Below are 20215 nucleotides of genomic sequence, written 5' to 3'. Positions count from 1 at the left end.
TCCAACCATGAGTTGCACCAGTTTTGCTGCTATTAAGGCTGTTCTTCACCTCTGTTAATCAAATTAAGCAGCTACTTCCCTTACTTGTCTTTTATGCTCTCACCACATTACTGCCTGAATTACTCTGATTTCAAGGTGCTGAGTACAGGCTGAGCTAAAGAGTTTGACTTGCAGAGTCCAGGGTCTGCTCTTTCGCTGATAGGAGCTGTTGTGAAGAAAGCTAGAAGTGAGTTCGTGCCCCTCTTTCACTTTGTCGTGGTTTAAGCCCAGCCAGTAACAAAGCACAAAGCACCACGAAGCCACTTGCTCACTTCCCTGCCTCCCCCACCCCCACCCAGCCACAGTGGGATGAGGAGAAAATACAAAGGCAGGCTCGTGGATAGAGATAAGGACTGGGAGGAATCACTCCGCACGTATGGTCATGGGCAAAAGACAGGCTCAACTTGGCGAAGAAACAAAATCAATTTAATTTGCTACAAATCAAAACAAGTATACTGAGAAGTAAACCCAAATCTTAGAACACCTTCCCCCCACCCCTCCCTTCTTCCCAGCTCAACTCCACTCCCGGTTCTCTCCACCTCTTCCCCCCAATAGCGCAGGGGAACAAGGGATGGGGGTTGGGGTCAGCTCGACACAACTTGTCTCTGCTGCTCCTTCCTCCTCAGGGGGAGGAGGAGTCTCACGCTTCCCCTGCTCCACCGTGGGGTCCCTCCCACAGGAGACAGTCCGTCACAAACTTCTCCAATGTGAGTCCTTTCTGTAGGCTACAGTTCCTCACAAACTTCCCTGGCATGGGTCCTTTCCACGGGCCGATCTTCAGTCACACACTGCTCTAGCGTAGGCTTTCCCATGGAGTCACGGCCATCTTCGGGAGCCTCCGCTCCCCTGCTCCCCTCCATGGGCTGCAGGGGGACAGCCATCTCACCATGGGCTGTGGGGGCATCCACCTCCTTTGGCACCCCTCTTCCCTCTCCTTCCTCACTGACCTTGTATCTGCATAGGTGTTCCTCTCACATTCCAATCCCCTTTACTCACTACTGGTTCCCCTTCCTAAATCTGTTCTCCCAGAGGCACTACCACCAACACTGATGGGCTCAGCCTGGGCCAGAGGCAGGTCTGACTTGGAGCCAGGGAAGCTTCTAGCAGCTTCTCACGGGAGCCACCCCTGCAGCCCCTCCCCCGCTACCAAAAAAAAAAACAAACAAAAAAAAACCAAAACATGCCACACAAACCAATAACACACTTGGAAGCCACTTTTAAGCTGAGACTTTACTGCTAGCCCCCACCTGTGCTACATATCACAGCTTTGTAGTACCTACACCTACGTAAATCCTTCCCTTGTACTTCCTTGATTCTGACCCTAATGCTGACCTATTGCCTTGGCTTCCTTGCTTAATTTCTGGCCTGCCATGTCACTACGGACCTGCTGTTTTACCATGGGACTGAGACTGACTTGCTGACTCAGAATCATGCCTGAAAAAAGACCTGCTGCATCCTGTTTTCAGCCATAGGCTCTGTTTCTGTAGAGGTCATGTGAAAATGATGGGGTCAGAGCTTGTCAGCAATGGTGTCCTTCCTTGGGAGAAGACTCAAGTTTTACTGGCCATTCTAATGCCCTGGGAGAGGATAGCAGAGCTGCTTTGTACGAGACACCACTGCTCAACACTGCTCTGGTTGTTCTCCATACTTCACGTAAAGGGTGACCCTAAGCATGTTCACCACACTGGGCACAGTGACCTTCACTTTATGGCTGCATTGTAAAGCATGTTGCTAACACTCACTAGTGTGCTCAACACATTCTGAGCACCCAAAAAAAGTCCTGAGGAGGCGTGGATAAAGCAAAGAACTATCAGCTATCCCTGGCAGGAGGAGGGTGCACTCAAGACAGGGAAATTATAAGAGGAAGAGCTAGGCCCCATCCCAGCAGTGCTGTCTTCTTGACCCCCACCAGATGAAGGAGCAGTATACAGAACTATTCCTGCCCTGAGCCCTGCTGGAAGGTGCAGGGGGACCTTTTCCACAGAAGCAGGGCAGAGCACATTTGCCCTTCTCTGGCAGCTGCCTGCATTAAGGGGCTTTGGGGTCTCGTGCTCAGGCAGACTAGGAAAGAGCTGCACAGCTAAGAAGCACCTGCTGAAAGCCCCTGCTTTCCTGAGGTGGAGTGACAGGTGAGCACTAACATCTAAGCAACCCTCGGTTTGAGTATGTTTTTATCTTCTGTCTTAGGCAGAGGCACTAGTTTTACCTTAGCAGGGCAGATGTTTGAGATCATTCTTACCTGGGTCCTGGGCTTCCCCAGTACACCTGGGCCTGCTTTGCTGGAGATAACTTGATTTCCATTTCTTGGCCACTCTTTCTACCACCCATATGCAAAGAGTGTGAGCTGGGAGATGGAAGACTTGTCCAATGGTAGCAGTGAAAGAAAAGCTGTAAAGAGCTGAGCTGTGACACCTTATGTGATGGAGTATCCTTCAGCTCAGAGCTAGGCACACCCCTTTCTGGAAGCGTAAGTTGTCTCACCACTCTGGAACAATCTTTTAGGCCAGTGTTGCCTCCGTACTCAACATGCTGTAGGTGGGAGATCTGCATTTGGCCAAGTCCTGGGGAAGAGAAATGCTGAAGTATGGAACTGTGTCCTTGTGTTCTAAGTTCCAGGAGACCATTATGGGAGGTGTAGTCTATTCAGGGCCCATCCCCATGGAGCCTAGAGGTTACAAATAGTCTACAGAGGAGGTTGCTGAAATAACACTGTTGTAGTTGGATACATGTGGATTTTCCACAAGGATGTATGAGAAGGGGACATGGGGAAGGGCAAAAGGGGCATCAAAACTCTTCCACCAAGGAGCGTTTTTGGTAGAAAAACAAAAATTATCCTACACTTGGAAAAGACAAAGCCCTAGCTGAATATTTCAGGAAAACTTTCACTGTAAAAAAAGAAAAAAATCTTTTGAACTGCAATTGTGAGTTCTAAAGAAGAAGAAAGAGTCTGCTTTCCAAAAGGCAATTAGCATCCTCATAGGACTTAGGGTAGGATGGATGGAATGTCCTCTGAGCCCCAAAGAGTCAGGGATAAATCCTTCCCATTTGTCTAGGCTGACGGAACCTCCCTTCCGTCAACCAAATATTGCAGTAAAATCCCAAGGAAAGCATAATTTATTCTGAACAATAAAGACAACTCAGAACCAGGCACCCCGCTACATCCTGAATGAGTGGCCATGTGAGGAGCTATGCTGCTGTGACCAGGCAGTCACCTCTCTGATAGGTGTGGAGTCAGCTAGGCATCACTCCTATCCAGGCCCAGAGAGAAGCTATAATATGGCATTCCCACTCTACTGCATAGGGTGGTTGTCCTGGTTTCAGCTGGGATAGAGTTAACTGTCTTCCTAGTAGCTGGTACAGTGCTATGTTTTGAGTTCAGTATGCGAAGAATGTTGATAACACACTGATGTTTTCAGTTGTTGCTCAGTAGTGTTTAGACTATAGTCAAGGATTTTTCAGCTTCTCATGCCCAGCCAAGGCACAAGAAGTTGGCACAGGACACAGCCAGGGCACCTGACCCAAACTGGCCAACGGTGTATTCCATACCATGGGATGTCCCATCTAGTATAGGAACTGGAAGTGGGGGCAGGGAATCGCCACTCGGGGACTAGCTGGGTGTCGGTCGGCGGGTGGTGAGCAATTGCCCTGCACATCATTTGTACATTCCAATCCTTTTATTACTACTGTTCTCATTTTATTAGTGTTATCATTGTCATTATTAGTTTCTTCTTTTCTGTTCTGTTAAACCGTTCTTATCTCAAGCCACGAGTTTTACTTCTTTTTCCCGATTTTCTCCCCCATCCCACTGGGTGGGGGGAGTGAGTGAGCGGCTGCGTGGTGCTTAGTTGCTGTCTGGGGTTAAACCATGACAGTGGTAGACCCATCTCTACCACCTCCTTTGGCTGCATCTTGCATTGCCATGTCCTCTCTCAAAGCAGTGCTGCCTAAGGAAGGGGTGGGAAGAAGGACCAAGTTCTTTCTGTGTAGAGGAGAGCCAGAGTCTTGGCCTTTGTGACTAGGATCTAGGTGCTTAGGAGGTGTCTGAGAAGGAAGGCTGTGCTGCAACTGTGGGATCTTCCCCACAACAGGGAGCTGCAGCACCAGAGACCAGCAGTGGGAGAGACAGTTGCCCATGAGCCAAGTGGGACATGGTAGGTAGCCAAGAGCCCCACCACCATTTGCAGTGGAGTTGCTGAAACTCGTCCTCTCTTCTTGATCTTGTCAGCACTTGGACTGCCACAGAGGTCCTATCAGCATTCCCCCCAGTCACCCTCTGCTGCATATTATGGCTGCCTGGATGTTTCAGGAGGAAGAACTATCTGAGGTCAGATACTTTATGATGAGCATTCTTTCAAAGGTCTCAACAGGTGGCAGTGCTTCACTTCCCATAAGTGAAAATACAGCTCCAGAGCAGCTGAGACAAACTCCAGAGGCAGAAGAACCTCAGATCTGAGTACCAGAAAAAGGACTCCCCCTTGGCTAAACTGAGAGGCAAGTACCCACCTGGATGGCTGTTCTCAGGGCAGGTGGGAAAACTCTCCTGAACAGCAACAGCTGAGCCTTTCCAATCTATGGGTGTGTCAAGGCCTGAAAGGAGTCATTTAGGATAACCTCTCTCCCCTTGGGACCAATGACCAAGTTTGTGAACCCCTTGGACTGAATTAAGGTGAAATGGCACCTGCCAGCCAGTTCAACAATTTATTAATACAAAATGCAAGGCATGAGTTTAGATGCAATAACTCAATGGCAACAACTTAACTGGGCAACTCAACTAGACAAACAAATCCTGTGCCACATGTATAAGGAGAGGGGGAGAGAGAGAGAGAGAGAGAGAGAGAGAGAGAAGATATCACCACCCGTGGATCCAGTGGTGTCCCATCAGTCCTTTTTATTGTTGGTGTCTTGGTGGTGGGGGTCCTGCCCCTAGCTCCTGATGGCACCATTTTATGCAGCCCCAGTCCCAAAATCTCCCAAAATCTCCACCCAGTTCCAAGAAGTAGTCAAGGCAACAGCACGTTTGCCACACAGATTTTGGTACCCATGTGATGATCGTGTGGTGTCTCCAGTCCACTGCACATGCAGACGTATTCATAGGGGGTCATTGGTTGTGGGGTGCCCCCACAAAGTGTCATGATAACCAGTCGACCTTTTGTTGTGCCTGCGCCGTAGCTTGTTGACAGTTATTGCACCAGGCTGCGGGTTCTTGTGCAGGGCTCTGCCCTGTAAACTGGCGCCATGTGGTTTCCTTTGTGCCAAGAAATGTGTAAGACAAATGTCTATCCCCTACAGGGTGGCAACAAGCACTGCTGTTATACCTCCTGCCATCTGTGGTTCTCAAGATAGGGTGAAACAGGACACTTCATCTCCTGCTAAGGCAGCAAGCACCGCCCTGGGCTGCACAGAAATGAAGCAGGAGTAAGAGACATCACTGAGATACAGTATTTACAATGCCAGGGAAGACATTGCTTACATTGGGAGGTTCAAGGGAGCGATGCTTGTCACACAGAGCCTATTCCATAGTTTCCTTATGGGAACAGAGTCCTGCATGTCACTAATCTCCAGAGGGTGGGAGAAGGTGTACAGAAACAGAGCAAGTACCATCCAAAGGCATTTGCAAGTAGGCTAACCTGGGAAGTGAGCTAATGAGGGACAATCAGCCTCGTGGGCACAATGTTCATATATGGTGTCACAAGGGCTGAGTAGAGAGGAAGAATCACCTAATTCTGAAAATTTATTCTGGAATGAATCTTCTGGCTATACTCTTGCGAAGAGATCCCAGGGTGCAGTTGCCTTTCATTGCTGCCAGGTGTGCACTGCTGTCTTATGTACAATTGTGTGTCCCACAGAACTCCTTGGTTCTTTTCTGCAAAGCTGCATTCTGTCCATTCAGTGTCAATTCTATGCTGATACAGGGCCTCAATTCATTGTGTGTCAGGAAAAATGGCCGTAGTCAAGAATCACACTCAATATGAGTTAACATCTTGCTCATTTACTGTTCAGACATTCTGACATTTATACAAAACTGACTTGTCCACGCACCTTATACAATACTGTAATTGGTACAATACCCCGTTTCACGTGACACTATCTTATTCTCTATTGGCTGTGCAAGCTTCTTCACGAGGCGTCCAGCAGTTACTTATCTCATTCTTCAGCATCCAGGTGTTGTTTGTCAGGCTCTTCTTATCTTCCTTTTTCCCAGCGTACAAGGACACAGCATCCTTGTCTGCTCCAGTATTTTGTAAACTTATGCTTCGTTCCCACATAATGGCTGGATTGCTCACATGCCTTTGCCCAGCCAAGAAATCCTCAACAATTGTGTGTGCATGACTTCACAACTCCGGTTGTTCACCCCTGGCCCATTACTCCAGCTTGTTGAGGTCTCTCTTGAATAGCAGCCCTGCCCTCCACACCTACTCCTCCCCACCCCCAGGTTTGGTACTTTCTGTGAATTGGCTGCAAGGCCACTGTGCCTATCACCCTGGACATTCATAAAGACATTAAAAGGTGTTGGCCTAATAATCAATCCCTAAAGGCTTGCCATTCATTCCCAGGTGCCAGTTGGACTTCGTACCACACAACACAGTGTTTTGTACCCAGTGGTCCAGCCAGTTTGCTATCCCCCTTACAGGTCACTTGCCAATCCCTGCTTTACCCATTAGGCTACAAGGATACTATGGGAGGCAATGTCAAAGGCCTTGCTAAAGTATGCAACATCCACTGCTATCCCCCTATCTGGTCAGCCAATCATCTCATCACAGAGTAGTCTCCAAGGAAGACATCCTCCATAAGCTTCCTGGAGACTGAAATGAGACTAACTGACCTGTAGTTCCCCAGACCACACTCCTTGCCTTCTTGAAGGTGAGTGTGAGGCTCACCTTTTTCCAGTCATCAGGATCCTACCTTGATTGTGTCTTCCTACAACCCTTGATATAGCTTATTAAGTCAAGCTGAAGAAAAAGTCCATGAAATTCTGTAACAGGGTAAAAGTTTAGGTATCTTAATATATATGCCTGTGAAATTCTGTTCAACAGTGTGCTAAAATTAATCTGGAATTTCAAACAGCAGTTCTATGACTATAAATATTCTGTATGTAAAGCAAAGAAACATTTTAATATTTAAGGGAGGAAGTAGTACACATAAGATCCAACCTTTTTATGATATAAAGTATTAAATTTATATGAAAATCAGTTTACAATGGCTGAAGACTGGACCATATCTACTTCTTTGGTAGGAGTTAAGATTTCAGCCTCTTGCTCCTTAGTTTAACTTAGTTAAATCCAGCATCCAAAGAAAACACAAAGTCAGCATCTTTTCTTTCCTCAGGTGTTCAGGTGTGTATCTGCTATACACAGTCAATTTTTCCATTATTTGACTGCATCCCCAAGAGTCCTGTTGCCAGAAGGTCCATTCTGCTATTGCAGTTGTTAATGCAGGAGGTGGCTCCGTGGTAGAAATCAACAATCAGACCTAGACCTAGTGTGACCCTGTGGTCCTTCATACCTCATTTGCCTGAGCTGACCCTTCCTGAACAGGGCACTAGCACTGATCTGATCAAGGACTGAGCTGCCTCAGGAAGGCAATTCGACCAAAAAATTCATCACTGTTTTGCTGATGAGCTTTCAGCAAGGAGAGTTGTCACAACTGGTTCCCCTTGCACCAGCAGACCAAGAGAGGAGTGGGAACACGTGACGGGTTTGAGACGTAACTCTTTCAGTCTGTCACAGGAAGGCAGGAGTGGGCCCTTACACCTAGGGAAGGCAGAGGAAGACACCTACAACTTTGAGCAGATTAATTTGCTATGGAGCCTTTCCACAGAAAAACATCAAGCATAAAGACATGGGAGAAGCTCTTCTCCTGCCTGTGCAGTGTGGTATACTCAGACTTTGAAGTATGTATAGTAACACCTGCACAGATTAGTTAGGACTTGTCCAGGCTTATTGCACAAAAAGTGTACCAAATAAGGTACAACAGTGGCAACGATGTAATTTGGAGCCAGCTTTTCTTTCTGTTCCCTTATTCTAAATATGTGGGCATTTTTTCGTGGTATTCAGTTGGCACACAAGCAATTCACTTCATCCTGATTTTTGTTTGGGAGTTTATGTTATAATATATATTTCCATTTACTGATATGATGTAGTGGGTTGACCTTGGCTAGCTGCCAGGTGCTTACCAAGCCACTCTATCACTCCCACTCCTCAACTAGACAAGGGAGAGAAAAGGCCTGTGCATCAAGATAAGGACAGGGAAATCCCTCAGCAATTACTGTCACAGGCAAAACAGACTCAACTCAGGGGAATTAATTTCATTTCTTGCCAATCTAAATCAGAGTAGGATAAAGAGAAATAAGAACAATCATAAAACAACTTTCCCCCACCTCTCCCTTCTTCCCGGGCTTCACTTTACTCCTGATTTTGTCAAACTCCTCCTCCCCAGTGGCACAAGGGGATGGGTAATGGGAGTTGTGGTCAATTCACTACATGTTGTCTCTGCTGCTCCTTCCTCCTCATACTCTTCCTCCACTCCAGCACAGGGTCCCTCCCATCGGAGACCATACTCCATGAACTGCTCCAGCATGAGTCCTTTCCACAGGGTGCAGTCGTTCACGAACAGACTGCTCCAGCATGGTCCTGCCAGCACACCTGCTCCAGTGTGGGCTCCTCTCTCCATGGGGTACACAGGTCTCGCCAGGAGCCCGCTCCAGCACAGGCTTCCCACAGGGTCACAGCCTCCTTTGGGCACATCCACCTGCTCTGGCACGGGGTTCGCCATGGGCTGCAGGTGGTTATCTGCCCCGCCATTAACTTCCCTGGACTGCAGGGGGACAGCCTGCCTCACCATGGTCTTCACCACAGGCTGCAGGGGAATCTCTGCTCCTGCACCTGGAGCACCTCCTCCCCTCCTTCCTCACTGACCTGGGGGTCTCCAGAGTTGTTTCTGTCACATATTCTCACTCCTCTCTCCCACTGCAGCTGCTGTAGTGCAGCAACTTTTCCCCCTTCTTAAATATGTTATCACAGAGGTGCTACCACCGTTGCTGACTGGCTCAGCCTTGGTCGGCAGTGGGTCTGTTTTGGAGCTGGCTGACATTGGCTCTATCAGACACAGGAGATGATTCTAGCATCACAGAAGCCACCCCTGTAGCCCCCCTGCTACCAAAGCCTTGCCGCGTAAACCCAATACATATGATCATCTTTCTTTCTTTCTGTACATTAACTCCCAAATATTTGGTTCTTAAACTGACTGCATACAAATTTCATGTTTTCTTCATTCTTGTCCATGAACTGGATATATAGTATATCTGAAAAAGTATCCACAGTCTAAGAGGCTGAAACAAAAATTTGCATGAATAATTGCTGTGGAGAATGAGGCAGATTTTATCTTCTGCCTACCCTCTCCCACTCCCATCTGGATTTGAGACCACATCCCAAACAGTGAGAACAGGGCAGGACTGTAATAATGATCCAATTCAAGAATATCCTTACATCTTCTAGTGAAGTAATTGAGAATATTCTCTGCTGAGAAAATTGTTGGTGCTTTTTAGATTAAAGTTTTTCAAAGGAAAATGTATTCCAAATGTGTCTAGGCTCAACACCACAATATTTCTTTATGCGAGTATTCTGACTATCCTAGACTCTCCCTTACTGTTTCCTGTCTGTGGAACACCCATAGACTGGAATGATTAAGTCTGAATCTTTGAGCTGACATCAGATCAAAATGGCGTTTTACTGTTATGTTATTGTGTGGGAGAGGTGTTGATTGTTCACCTTTTCTGCTGCAGAGGTCTCTGTAATTACCAAGCTCAGACCCATGAGGTGTGGAATTCCTTTTGACTTCAGCTGTAGTTAAAAGCAGTCAAGAGTTATGCAGCTCCCACTAATCACTAGACAATGAAGAGAGCCATGCAAATACTATTAATTCTAGTTGGTTGATCACCATTGTTTTACTGAGTGTTCAGGCTTTGCACTCTGAAGGATTCCTGTTACATCCACCTTAAGTTTCTTGAGTTTAAAAAAAATCACCTCAGTATATACTGATTTATGAACAAGGCCAAGCAGTAAATAATATTTTTGTAAATGAGTACAACTATACCAAGATACATATATATGATGTTGTGGAGAAGCCACACAGCACACTGGATGGTAGAACAGCTAAGTAGTACCTAACCAGATCAACAGCAAGCTTTCCATAAAACATTTATGTCCTATTTACATGGCATTAAACACATATTTATATAAACCTAAATTTACAGTTCAGTTGCAGAATTAAATATTTTGCACTAAACCTGACCCTCTTTGGAAAAGCAAATTGGAGTAAATATAGTTAAAGTTTTATTTAAGCTTTGCTTCCCCAAAACAAACCAGAAACACAGATCTAAGGCTGACATTTTTGTCTTTTCACAAGGAGGGAAGGAAGAACTTTATCCCATGTTGAGTGTCCCCAAAAAATCTGGTCCACAGCAACTTCTGGATTTTGGCTGTATTGAAGGATTTGTTCTCTGCAAACAAGACAAAATGGTTGTCTTTCTTGGTCTTAGTCCAAAAGACTTTAATTCTGCCATAGTTCTTCCCCCACTTTTTTCCTGGTAGCACTTGAAGAGTTTATCTAGCCATAAAAGAAAGAAGAACTTTTGATGGAAAATCTCATTGTTAATTCCACACAATGCCCTATCTTCCATCCATGTTCAACAAAGGGTTCTTTGTGCACTGACAGAGAAGATTTTAACACTATTGAAAGTGTTGAAGCCCTCCCCATTGCACTGGTTCCTAATCCTTACCCTTTTTGTGCAGTGAGAAAGGAATAATTTGGCATAGTTGGCACAGTCAGTGTTTATTATGCTGGCTTGAATGATAATGATAAATAAACCAATAATGATAACAATAATAATGATAACAATGATAATGATTATTATAATAATACGATAATAATAATAAAATAATTGGAATATATAAAACAAGCCATGCACAATGCAATTGCTCGCCATTCGCTGACCAATGCCCAGTTAGTTCCTGAGCAGGAATCTGCCCCTCCCCACCCTGCCTCGGTCAGCTCCCCCCAGTTTATATACTGGTCATGACATCACATGGTATGGAATATCTCTTCAGCGAGTTTGGGTCAGCTGTCCTGGCTGTGTCCCCTCCCAACTTCTCGTGCCCCTCCAGCCTTCTTGCTGGCTGGACATAAGAAGCTGAAAAATCCTTGACTTAGTATAAACACTACTTAGCAACAACTGAAAACATCAGTGTGTTACCAACATTACTCTCATACTAAATCCAAAACATAACACTATACCAGCTACTAGAAAGAAAATTAACCAGGACAGTAACATATTTTCAAGATAAAGTGGCACTACCATGTTCTGGTACACCTAAGAAGATCTCAGAATTCAGGGCACGAGACCGTCAGTACAGCCCTCCACATCCATATCACCCTCTATATTTCCACTGAGATACCTCTACACGTGCTTGGCTACAGAGCTGTAGGCAAGCCTATGACACCACTTGTGATAAGACAAAGCTGAAAGGTATGTTCTGCAGGAACTACAGATTCATGCCTTATCAAGGTGAACATATTCTCCTCCTAATTACACCCAAACTTTATGTTTAACTGAGGAGCAGCTGTTAGAAGAGATTCTTATGCATGCTTTTGCTACTTTGCAGAACACTAAGGCAAGCAGAGCAAAATAGCTCTAGCTTAATAGACCAAAGCAGCAAAGCAAAGGAGCCAGAGGGTTAAACAAGGGTTAAAAATCTCGAAGTCCTTGTCTTTGCTACAGGAAGGCTTGTAGCCCTACAGCCACAGTCACTTGTTGCCAGTTTGTGGCCCATGTGAATGCCCTTGTAATTAAATTGAACTTAAGCGGTTTTCCAAACACATTTCTGGTAAAGATCTGATTTACAAACTTTCTAACAATAACAATGTTACCAGAAGATCTAAGATTATAGGTTTCGCTACCTGTAAGGTTTTGTGAGTAAGATTTTGCCATCTGTCTGTTGTGTCCACACATGGAGAATATTCTTGTTTTGCTGCTATTAATTTGCTGCTTATCACAGCAGTGTGACATGTGACACACATCATGTGTTGCTGTAGCAGAGGTGGGAGCAAGAGTGATGTGAAAGAGCAAGAGAAATGACAGACCTGTGCATGTTCCCTGTCTTGGTCACTGCAATCCTCTGCCATGGTGGGGTGGCAAGGCTGCCCTCAGCCATGAAAACAGGAAATCTTGTTTAAAAGGGCAACTGTGGGAGCAGGAAAATATGTCACAAGTTTCAACACACTATTGGAAACCTGAATTGCAGTAAGCGCACTCTGCTGAGCAGGAAAGAGGTATTCAGACAGTCCTCATTACCGTTTACCTAGTTCAGCGGTTGTCTATTTTTTTTTCCTTTTTCTCCTGCCAGCTATTTTTCTTCTCTGTTTTCAATGGTTTGAGCCCATCTACACTCACAGAATCTACAGTGCTGGAACTTGTAGTTCCAGAGCTGGATCCAGTTCAACTTCACCAACTCAGAAACTCACTGTTCATTTACAGGACTGTAACTGTGGTCTGAACAAGGTCACTTGCAGAGGTGCTTTTCCCATATTTCATTAAAGCATTTCAGGAAGTAATAATACACTTCTTTGAAATAGCCTTTTAACATGCAGCTGCATGTTAAAGGTAGAAGCATCCTTCCAACTTTGCCTTGTTCTTCCTTCCAGTTTGCAGGTAAGTCTTGATGAAAGCTACTGTAACGTTTCGGGTGACACCAGAAGCAATATTTTTGTGTGTCCTCAATTAATCTAGAATAATTCTAGTAAACTGGTGTCTTTGATCTGTTTGACCTGTTTGTTTGGAGGGTTTTTTTTACATCGCTGAGCCTGGGGAGGTGGAAAACTAGGCAGGGAGAAATTCTGCTCAAGAGGGACTACGTGCAGTGTTATTCTTCCTGGTATAATATTTCCTAACTTTAATTTTATGAGATTGAGAAAAATAATTACAATGATAAAAGTTGTTTTGGGTGGTTAGTTGGGTTTTGTATGCTTGCTTGTTTGTTTGCTTGTTAAAAGAGAGCTTCCCTGTGCAGTTATATCAAATGGCTATCTATATTCTGTCAGTGTCTGTCTGTACATGGAGGTTGTTTCAGGTCAAATTCCAAATGCAGAAGAAAGTATTCAGCAGATGAGAGGCTCAACGGAAAACTGTTGACCTTGAAACTTGAACTTCGGCTCCTTCCCTGTCTGCTGAGTCTCTGTTGAGTTGTGCTTGTCCCTTTTCATTTCACTGCATTAGCTTCAATTTCTCCTGATTCAACTGCGTGCAAATGAGAGTGGAATCATAACTTTGGTTATTTTAAAAATGTGAGACTGAACTGAAACCATGCAAATTAGGGTCGACTGCTTTTTGCCTTGTTTCTTCGGAGGTTTTTTTGTTTGATTGTTGCTGTTTCCAGAACTATGTAGCACTGAAGGTGTTATCAGAGAGCTGGAACACACAGAACAACCAACACAGCATCAGTCACCATCTCGGCTGCAGGACAGACCCTTTCCCCGCACCACCAGATGTGCTGCAAACTGATTCGCGGAGTTCTTAGACGCAGTTCTAGTTCCTTTCATTTTCTCAACGTTCTGCAAAGCCCAAAGCCTTCCGGAAAACGCACGCTGTGACATTATTCTGGGATCATCAAAGCTGCAGAGCTGCCGAGTTTTTTCAACGTGGAGCCGCTAGCTGCTCATGCGTGCATCCTTCCTTCACAGTTTGCATTTCTGCAATTTACAGCCGTGTGCCACCCAGCGGCTGAAGAGGGAGGCTGGTCCGTGTGCAAAACGAAGTTTTCCTGCTTTTAAAGAAACGACGCACTAACCAAGCCCAGAGCAATCATAATGGGGACAGCTGCGATTTTTTTTTTCTTTAAGCTTAATGTTAACTTAATGTTCATCATATTCGAGTTTTCTCTTCATATTGGGTTGTCTTCTTACTAGATCCTAGCATTTTGGTTATTTCAACAACAGCAAGATGGAAAACAGAAACTGGTTTTAGCCTGCTTGTGGTCGTTTCAGTTTTTAAGTTTGTCTCTCCAGCTGCATTTCTCCTTTCCTTCATCTTAATTTCTCATTCCTCCTCCTTTTGCCACCAACTGGAAAAGCTCAAGTATAAATGCCAAATAATTTGGTTTCAGTTTTGGAAAATTAAAAAAATATACATATTTTGATGCAAGAATGAAAATGTTGGCTTTTAATTTATTTCATCTTCTCCAGACCAGCCTGGCCTGGTGTGGCCACTCCCAGCCCATCTGGTCATGCTGGGGCAGTTGGACAGTGCAGCCCCCCAGGACTCTGGGGCTGCATGCTCTGCCCAGAATCGCTGACACTCTCCAAGCTGGGATGGGCCTGGACACTGCTGGGCTGCAGGGGAAGGGGCTGAAGAGAATACAGTCTTAGCCGACCTTGTGAGGACTGAACTTCCCCCAGCTTGGGCCATGGTGGGGCCCTGTTTGAAATAAAGGCAGAGCATGAGGGAACTCCACCAGAAGGGGAGCCCGTCCCACAGGCAGTGACCCTTGTTACCCTATTCTCACATCTCCCTGTCCTGTCCCCCATAGCTCTAAATCTTCATGTTCCCTGCCCCTATGTCTCTATGTGGCACAACTGGGGGCTGTGTGGAGACACCCTGTGGGCAGGGAGTGCAGGAAGAGGGAAGGGTGATTTTCCCCCAGCCTTATCTAGGTCTCTAGAGCTGATATACTGGGGGATCACGCCACTCAGAATCTCTTTGTCCTGGGGACACAGCTGCCTCATAGGGCAGAGCTCAGCAGGCCCATTTGAGGCTCCAGGTTCAGATGAGTGATGGGATGTAGATGCAAAACTACCTGCAACAGCAGGGAAGCAAACATAACCCTCGATAATCAGCATGGGTATGACTGGGAGGAGATTCCCATCTCATGAGAGGAGGGGCTAGGGAGAGGAGCACTAGGTCCTATTGCTTTTCAGGAAGCCCAGCTGCCCTGCTGCTCACTACACTTGCTCTGCTCTAATTGCTAGCCCCAGCTGTTTTCTTAACACCAAAAGAACTCAGGCATCTTGGCTTCTTCACCAGTCCCTAGAGACCCTGCTACTCCATTCTGTAGACACCATATCCCAGACTCCCACCCCTAGACCCTTTTGCCCACCTAGCACTGCTTTGTTGCCCCACATGATAATGTCATTGATGTATGGTAGATGTACAGGGGGATCACCCTGATCCAGAGCTGCTTGGATTAGTCCATGACAAATGGTAGGACTGTGCTTCCACCCCCGGGGCCATCGATTCCAGGTGTATTGAACACCCCTTTCACATGAAAGCAAACTGTTGCACACTGCTGCCAAAGGAATTGAGAAAAACACATTGGCAATATAAGTAGTAGCACACTGCTTGTCTGCCTTTGACTCCAGTTTGCATTGGAGCTCTAGCACATCAAGTACAGCAGCACTCAGCAGTGGCGTGACAGTATAAACACTACTTAGCAACAACTAAAAACATCAGTGTGTTATCAACATTATTCTCACTCTAAATCCAAAACATAGGAGTATACCAGCTACTAGAAAGAAAATTAACTCTGTCCCAGCCAAAACCAGGACAGTTGTGTAAAAAGGTAAAAGTTGAAATTTTTTTATTGAAATACAAAGAAAGCAAGACAAGTACCTGCCCATTGTGGTGGCAGACTTTTATAGGCACTTGTGCCACAGACCCAGAACCATCCAGCTGTCAAAATGGTACATCACCAGTTTTGCCAGCAGTTTTTGCAATATTGGCAAAGTGACCACTGTGGACAGGAAGGACAATCAAATTTCATGAAGAGTGTTTGTCTTAATAGGATTATCCAAAAGGGTTAGTGACCTAAACAGCCAGATGTCCAACCTGGACCACATGTTTAATTAGAACCACTGAAACTGTAGAATCTGTCACAATTTTTATTGTTAATATTCTATGTAAGATTCCAGAGTTTTAGACCACCGAAATTATGATCATTTGTTACTGCTGACTTGTTATTGCAGTTCTATGAGAATTTCACATCAGAACCAACACAAGCTTATACTATGTTACATTTAAATTGAAACTGTGTTTGGCTTTGACTGTAATCACATTTGCTTGCTTTTCTCACCCAGGCTGAATTTGTGCTCAGGGCATTCTGAACGCACCATGGGGCTCTATCATAAGAATGTGCCCTAAAAGACTGGTGTAGATAATTTGGAGTGTTGGGGAATAAGGGTGCCAAATTAGGTTGATACCAAGATGCTTTGGAATAGGTTCAGCTAATCACCAAAAAAATGATTGAGGGTGGTGTAGGTAATGCCAACAATCTGGTACTTTATCTAACTGAGAAACTGTATTCATAAATTGAATGATAGGATTATTGTTCCATTCTTTGGATAAGGAAAAACAAGATACAAATAAGGGTGAGCATAGTACCACAGATGTTATGGTCTTTTTAAGTTTGTGATTTCCTGTGTGCTCTCTAGTCTCACCCAGGCCAAAGAATCCATCCAGATACAACTCGTTACCTGAAAGAGATAAGAGATTAGCAGGTTTTGGAGATTAGCCAAGCCTCAGTGATAGTGAACAAGAGTCCCAATTTGGAAATGGCTGTCTATACGCCTTTTTCCTGGGGAGAGAGTAAAGTGACAGACATTTTACCCATTGAAAAGTGGTCAATAAGAACAGTTTCACCTTGAGAAAAATGACGAGTTGACAGTGGGTTCTCTGGAGGTTTTGTGGGGTAGGATAGTTGGAAAATGAGCTTGTTTCACTGGGTATCCAGTGGGTGTTTGTTGGTTATTTAGGCATCAAATGGCCTCAGGTAAGACTTTGGCCTATTTCCTGGATATAAATTTTGTCTTAGTTCTTGTTTTAAAGGACCATTCCACCTCTTGACGACACCATTACTTTGAGGTCTATAGGGCAGTTGGAATACCCAGGTGATTGCATGGCATTCACACCATCCCTGGACAATTTTATTTTTAAACTGTATGTCATTGTCATATTGCATGGCAGAGGGCATAGGAGTATCATCAAACCAGTGATTAAGCCTTCTCACTGTGGCAAGACTATCTGCTCTTCAGCAGTGGAAAGCTTTCCCTAGGCCCGATGCCATGGCGAACCCCATGCCAGAGCAGGTGGATGTGCCCAAAGGAGGCTGTGACCCCGTGGGAAGCCTGTGCTGGAGCAGGCTCCTGGCGAGACCTGTGTACCCCATGGAGAGAGGAGCCCACACTGGAGCAGGTGTGCTGGCAGGACCATGCTGGAGCAGTCTGTTCGTGAACGACTGCACCCTGTGGAAAGGACTCATGCTGGAGCAGTTCATGGGGTATGGTCTCCGATGGGAGGGACCCTGTGCTGGAGTGGAGGAAGAGTGTGAGGAGTCCTCCGCCTGAGGAGGAAGGAACAGCAGAGACAATGTGTGATGAACTGACGGCAATCCCTATTCCTCATCCCCATGCACTGCTCAGAGGGAGGAGGTTGACAACTCAGGAGTAAAGTGAAGCCTGGGAAGAAAGAAGAGGTGGGAGGAAGGTGTTTTAAGATTTAGTTCTTATTTTCTCATTATCCTACTCTGATTTGATTGGTAACAAATTAATTTCCCCAAACTGAGTCTGTTTTGCCTGTGACAGTAATTGGTGAATGATGTCTCCCTGTCCTTATTTTGATCCACGAGCGTTTCATTATACTTTCTCTCCCCTGTCCAGTTGAGGAGGGAGAGTGATTGACTGGCTTTGGTGGGCACCTGCTGTCCAGCCAGGGTCAACCCACCACAATAACCTGCCCACAAACTGCTGAAAATGACAAGAAGAGAAGTTGAGGGTCACTATGTATTTCATAAAGCAAGGTTTATCATGATAAATCAATGTTACATTGCTCTTCTTGTGCATTGCTCATTTTTCTGAGCTGATCCAAAGTCACACTGCATGGATCTGAAGAAAGTCCTACCAAGAATCAATGTTTAAGTTGCTGCAGACAAGATCTGTGTCAATGTTACCTCTAACCACTAAATCTGGTAGAGTGAGGTATGAGTTGGGTTTTTAATATGCACTGCATGTCACTTAGTTTTCCGTAGTCTGCAAAATGCTCCAACAGTATCTCCAAAGTATCTCTTTTCTGTGGCTGTTCATGGAATAACAGTACTACATTCCCAAGCAGCCTGTTGCTTTTTACAGAAAAGGGGGGAAGATGCAGAGTTAGATTGCAAATAGGCCTGGAAAACAATATGAAGGTGGGTCCTGCAACACTCATAGGTGAAAGGAGAAAGATGGAGGGATGTGTGTATGTGTGGGAAGTAAGACAGTGCTCCAGCAATACATTTTTACCAGCAGTTCCTTTTAATTGTATCAGAAGATCTGTCAAATTTACTTTCCCTCAAAGTATGAACCTCTGTGTACATCACTCATGTGACAGGATCCGTCACGGAAAAGAGAAAGGGTGAGGTGTTTTGAAGAATCCCATCTAACAGAGTTCTTTTAGCCAGAGGAGCACTCAGATCCTCTTGTTCCTTTCCTGTGCATCAAAGGAATGCAGCACAGATCTGCAGGCCTATATCTGGCTGATAGTATCAGCATGAACAGGACAGAGAGAAAGTGCCTTGTGCTGCAGCAACATAACCATACTGTTGGTGGGGAGCAAGAGGTGGAAATAATTTACTTTCATCTGAAATGCTATGCTTGCTGGGTCTCAAGACATCAAAATATGCCTCACGTCTTAATCTCTTCAGAAGATAATGTTTCTCCTTAGATTGCTTTTCACAACTCGAAAAAATTTTGGCTGAGAATGTTTGTTTAAACAAAATTCAGTCAGAAAGCTGATGCCTTCTGTGAAATTGGTGATTCCTGTCAAAATCCTGCTTGGATGGGGAAGTTTTGGCCAGGGCAAGACAGCAGTTTACTATACAAACTTATATCTAATAGGACTGAAGTAAGCCAGATTCATATAGTCACTAATATCTCATGCAAATAGTTTCTCATTGATGTTAACGGATTTTGAATCAGTCCCTAATTGTACCTTTAGGGAACAACGACTACCTTCCATGGAATTCCATGATAGGCTTAGCCAGGCTTGACACATTGTCTGAAGGCACCAAGAGCTCTCTATATTTTGTCACTTCAAAACCAGAACCTCTGTAGCAAGACACCTGTGATTCTCTTCAGAAAGTTAGCCTCTACTGCACCGTACTTCACTCTGGTATTAAAATCTGAGATTCTGTGCTGTCACAAATGAATGTGTAGTCTGTTATGGGGATACAGGTCAGGCAGAAATGGTTTATTTCTACATCTGTTGGCGAAAACACAGTGGCAGATATTCAGCCTTCTATTGATACAAATTCTGACTTAAGATAATAATACTAGGATTTGTATAAAGTTATAGCAGATATAAACTATTTTGTGAAGGGATCTAATATGGGAGAGTAGTCACTGCATAAAAGGATATGTTGTTACAGCACGTGAACCTCTCTTTTCCTAATTTTGCATGTTTGTAGGCTCATAGAAAAAATAACAGAATGGTCATTACGAAGACTCTTGCATGATCACTGGCTAGGGTGGGCTTCCAATGAGCCAGAATATGTGTATTTGCATATTGTGCAGTGACTGGGAAACAACCTTGTTCTAATCATGAACAGAGAGCCAGAATCAAGAATCAGAGTGGAAAAAATAGCAGGCATAACCTGTACAACATAATTTCATTTCAAATGTGTGGCACACATCCAGAGGCAAGTAAAAGGAGAAAAATTAAGATAAGAAACAGCACGAACAAGGTAATGCATATTCTTCTTGAAATGAGAAATGTACAAAGCAGTCTCCCCGCTGATTCTGTAAAAGTCAGTTCTTCGCTAGCTGAGGAGGGAGACAAGGATGCTTAGCACAGAATTACCAATGGAATTTATTCTCTTACTTTAGCAATGCATATAGTGATGCCCCAGCCTAATGCATGGAGGACCCTGATACAGAGGAAAGCAGGGTTTATCTACCTTACAATACAGTTTTTGTAGACCAATCAAATTACTCATGGTAAGGGGTGGGCTAATCAGTTACCATCACCCATGTGATCATTGTGTACTTGTTCCCTGCAGGATCAGTACATGCTTGGCCTGTCCAGGTGGTGTGGACGTACGGTCAGTGGTGTGTTAATTTTCATTGCTCTAAACCAATGTCCTCTGCAGGTGTGCGGGGGTTT

At 44.9% G+C, this 20215-nt stretch overlaps 1 protein-coding gene across 1 annotated transcript in view; it reads left to right on the top strand.

The window, feature by feature from the left end:
• Positions 1-14223, top strand: part of SHB (SH2 domain containing adaptor protein B) — a 97173-nt gene extending 82950 nt beyond the window's left edge. Inside the window, exon 6 of the mRNA XM_075021551.1 lies at positions 13135-14223. Within this exon, the coding sequence (XP_074877652.1) occupies positions 13135-13225 (91 nt within the window). The 3' untranslated portion in view covers positions 13226-14223. The remainder of the gene's footprint in view (positions 1-13134) is intronic.
• Positions 14224-20215: the final 5992 nt, after the last annotated feature.

Source organism: Buteo buteo, chromosome Z (assembly GCF_964188355.1).
Source record: "Buteo buteo chromosome Z, bButBut1.hap1.1, whole genome shotgun sequence".
NCBI classification, from domain to species: domain Eukaryota; kingdom Metazoa; phylum Chordata; class Aves; order Accipitriformes; family Accipitridae; genus Buteo; species Buteo buteo.
Note: the sequence above shows the minus strand (reverse complement) of the source record. Positions and strands in the feature narration are given on the sequence as shown.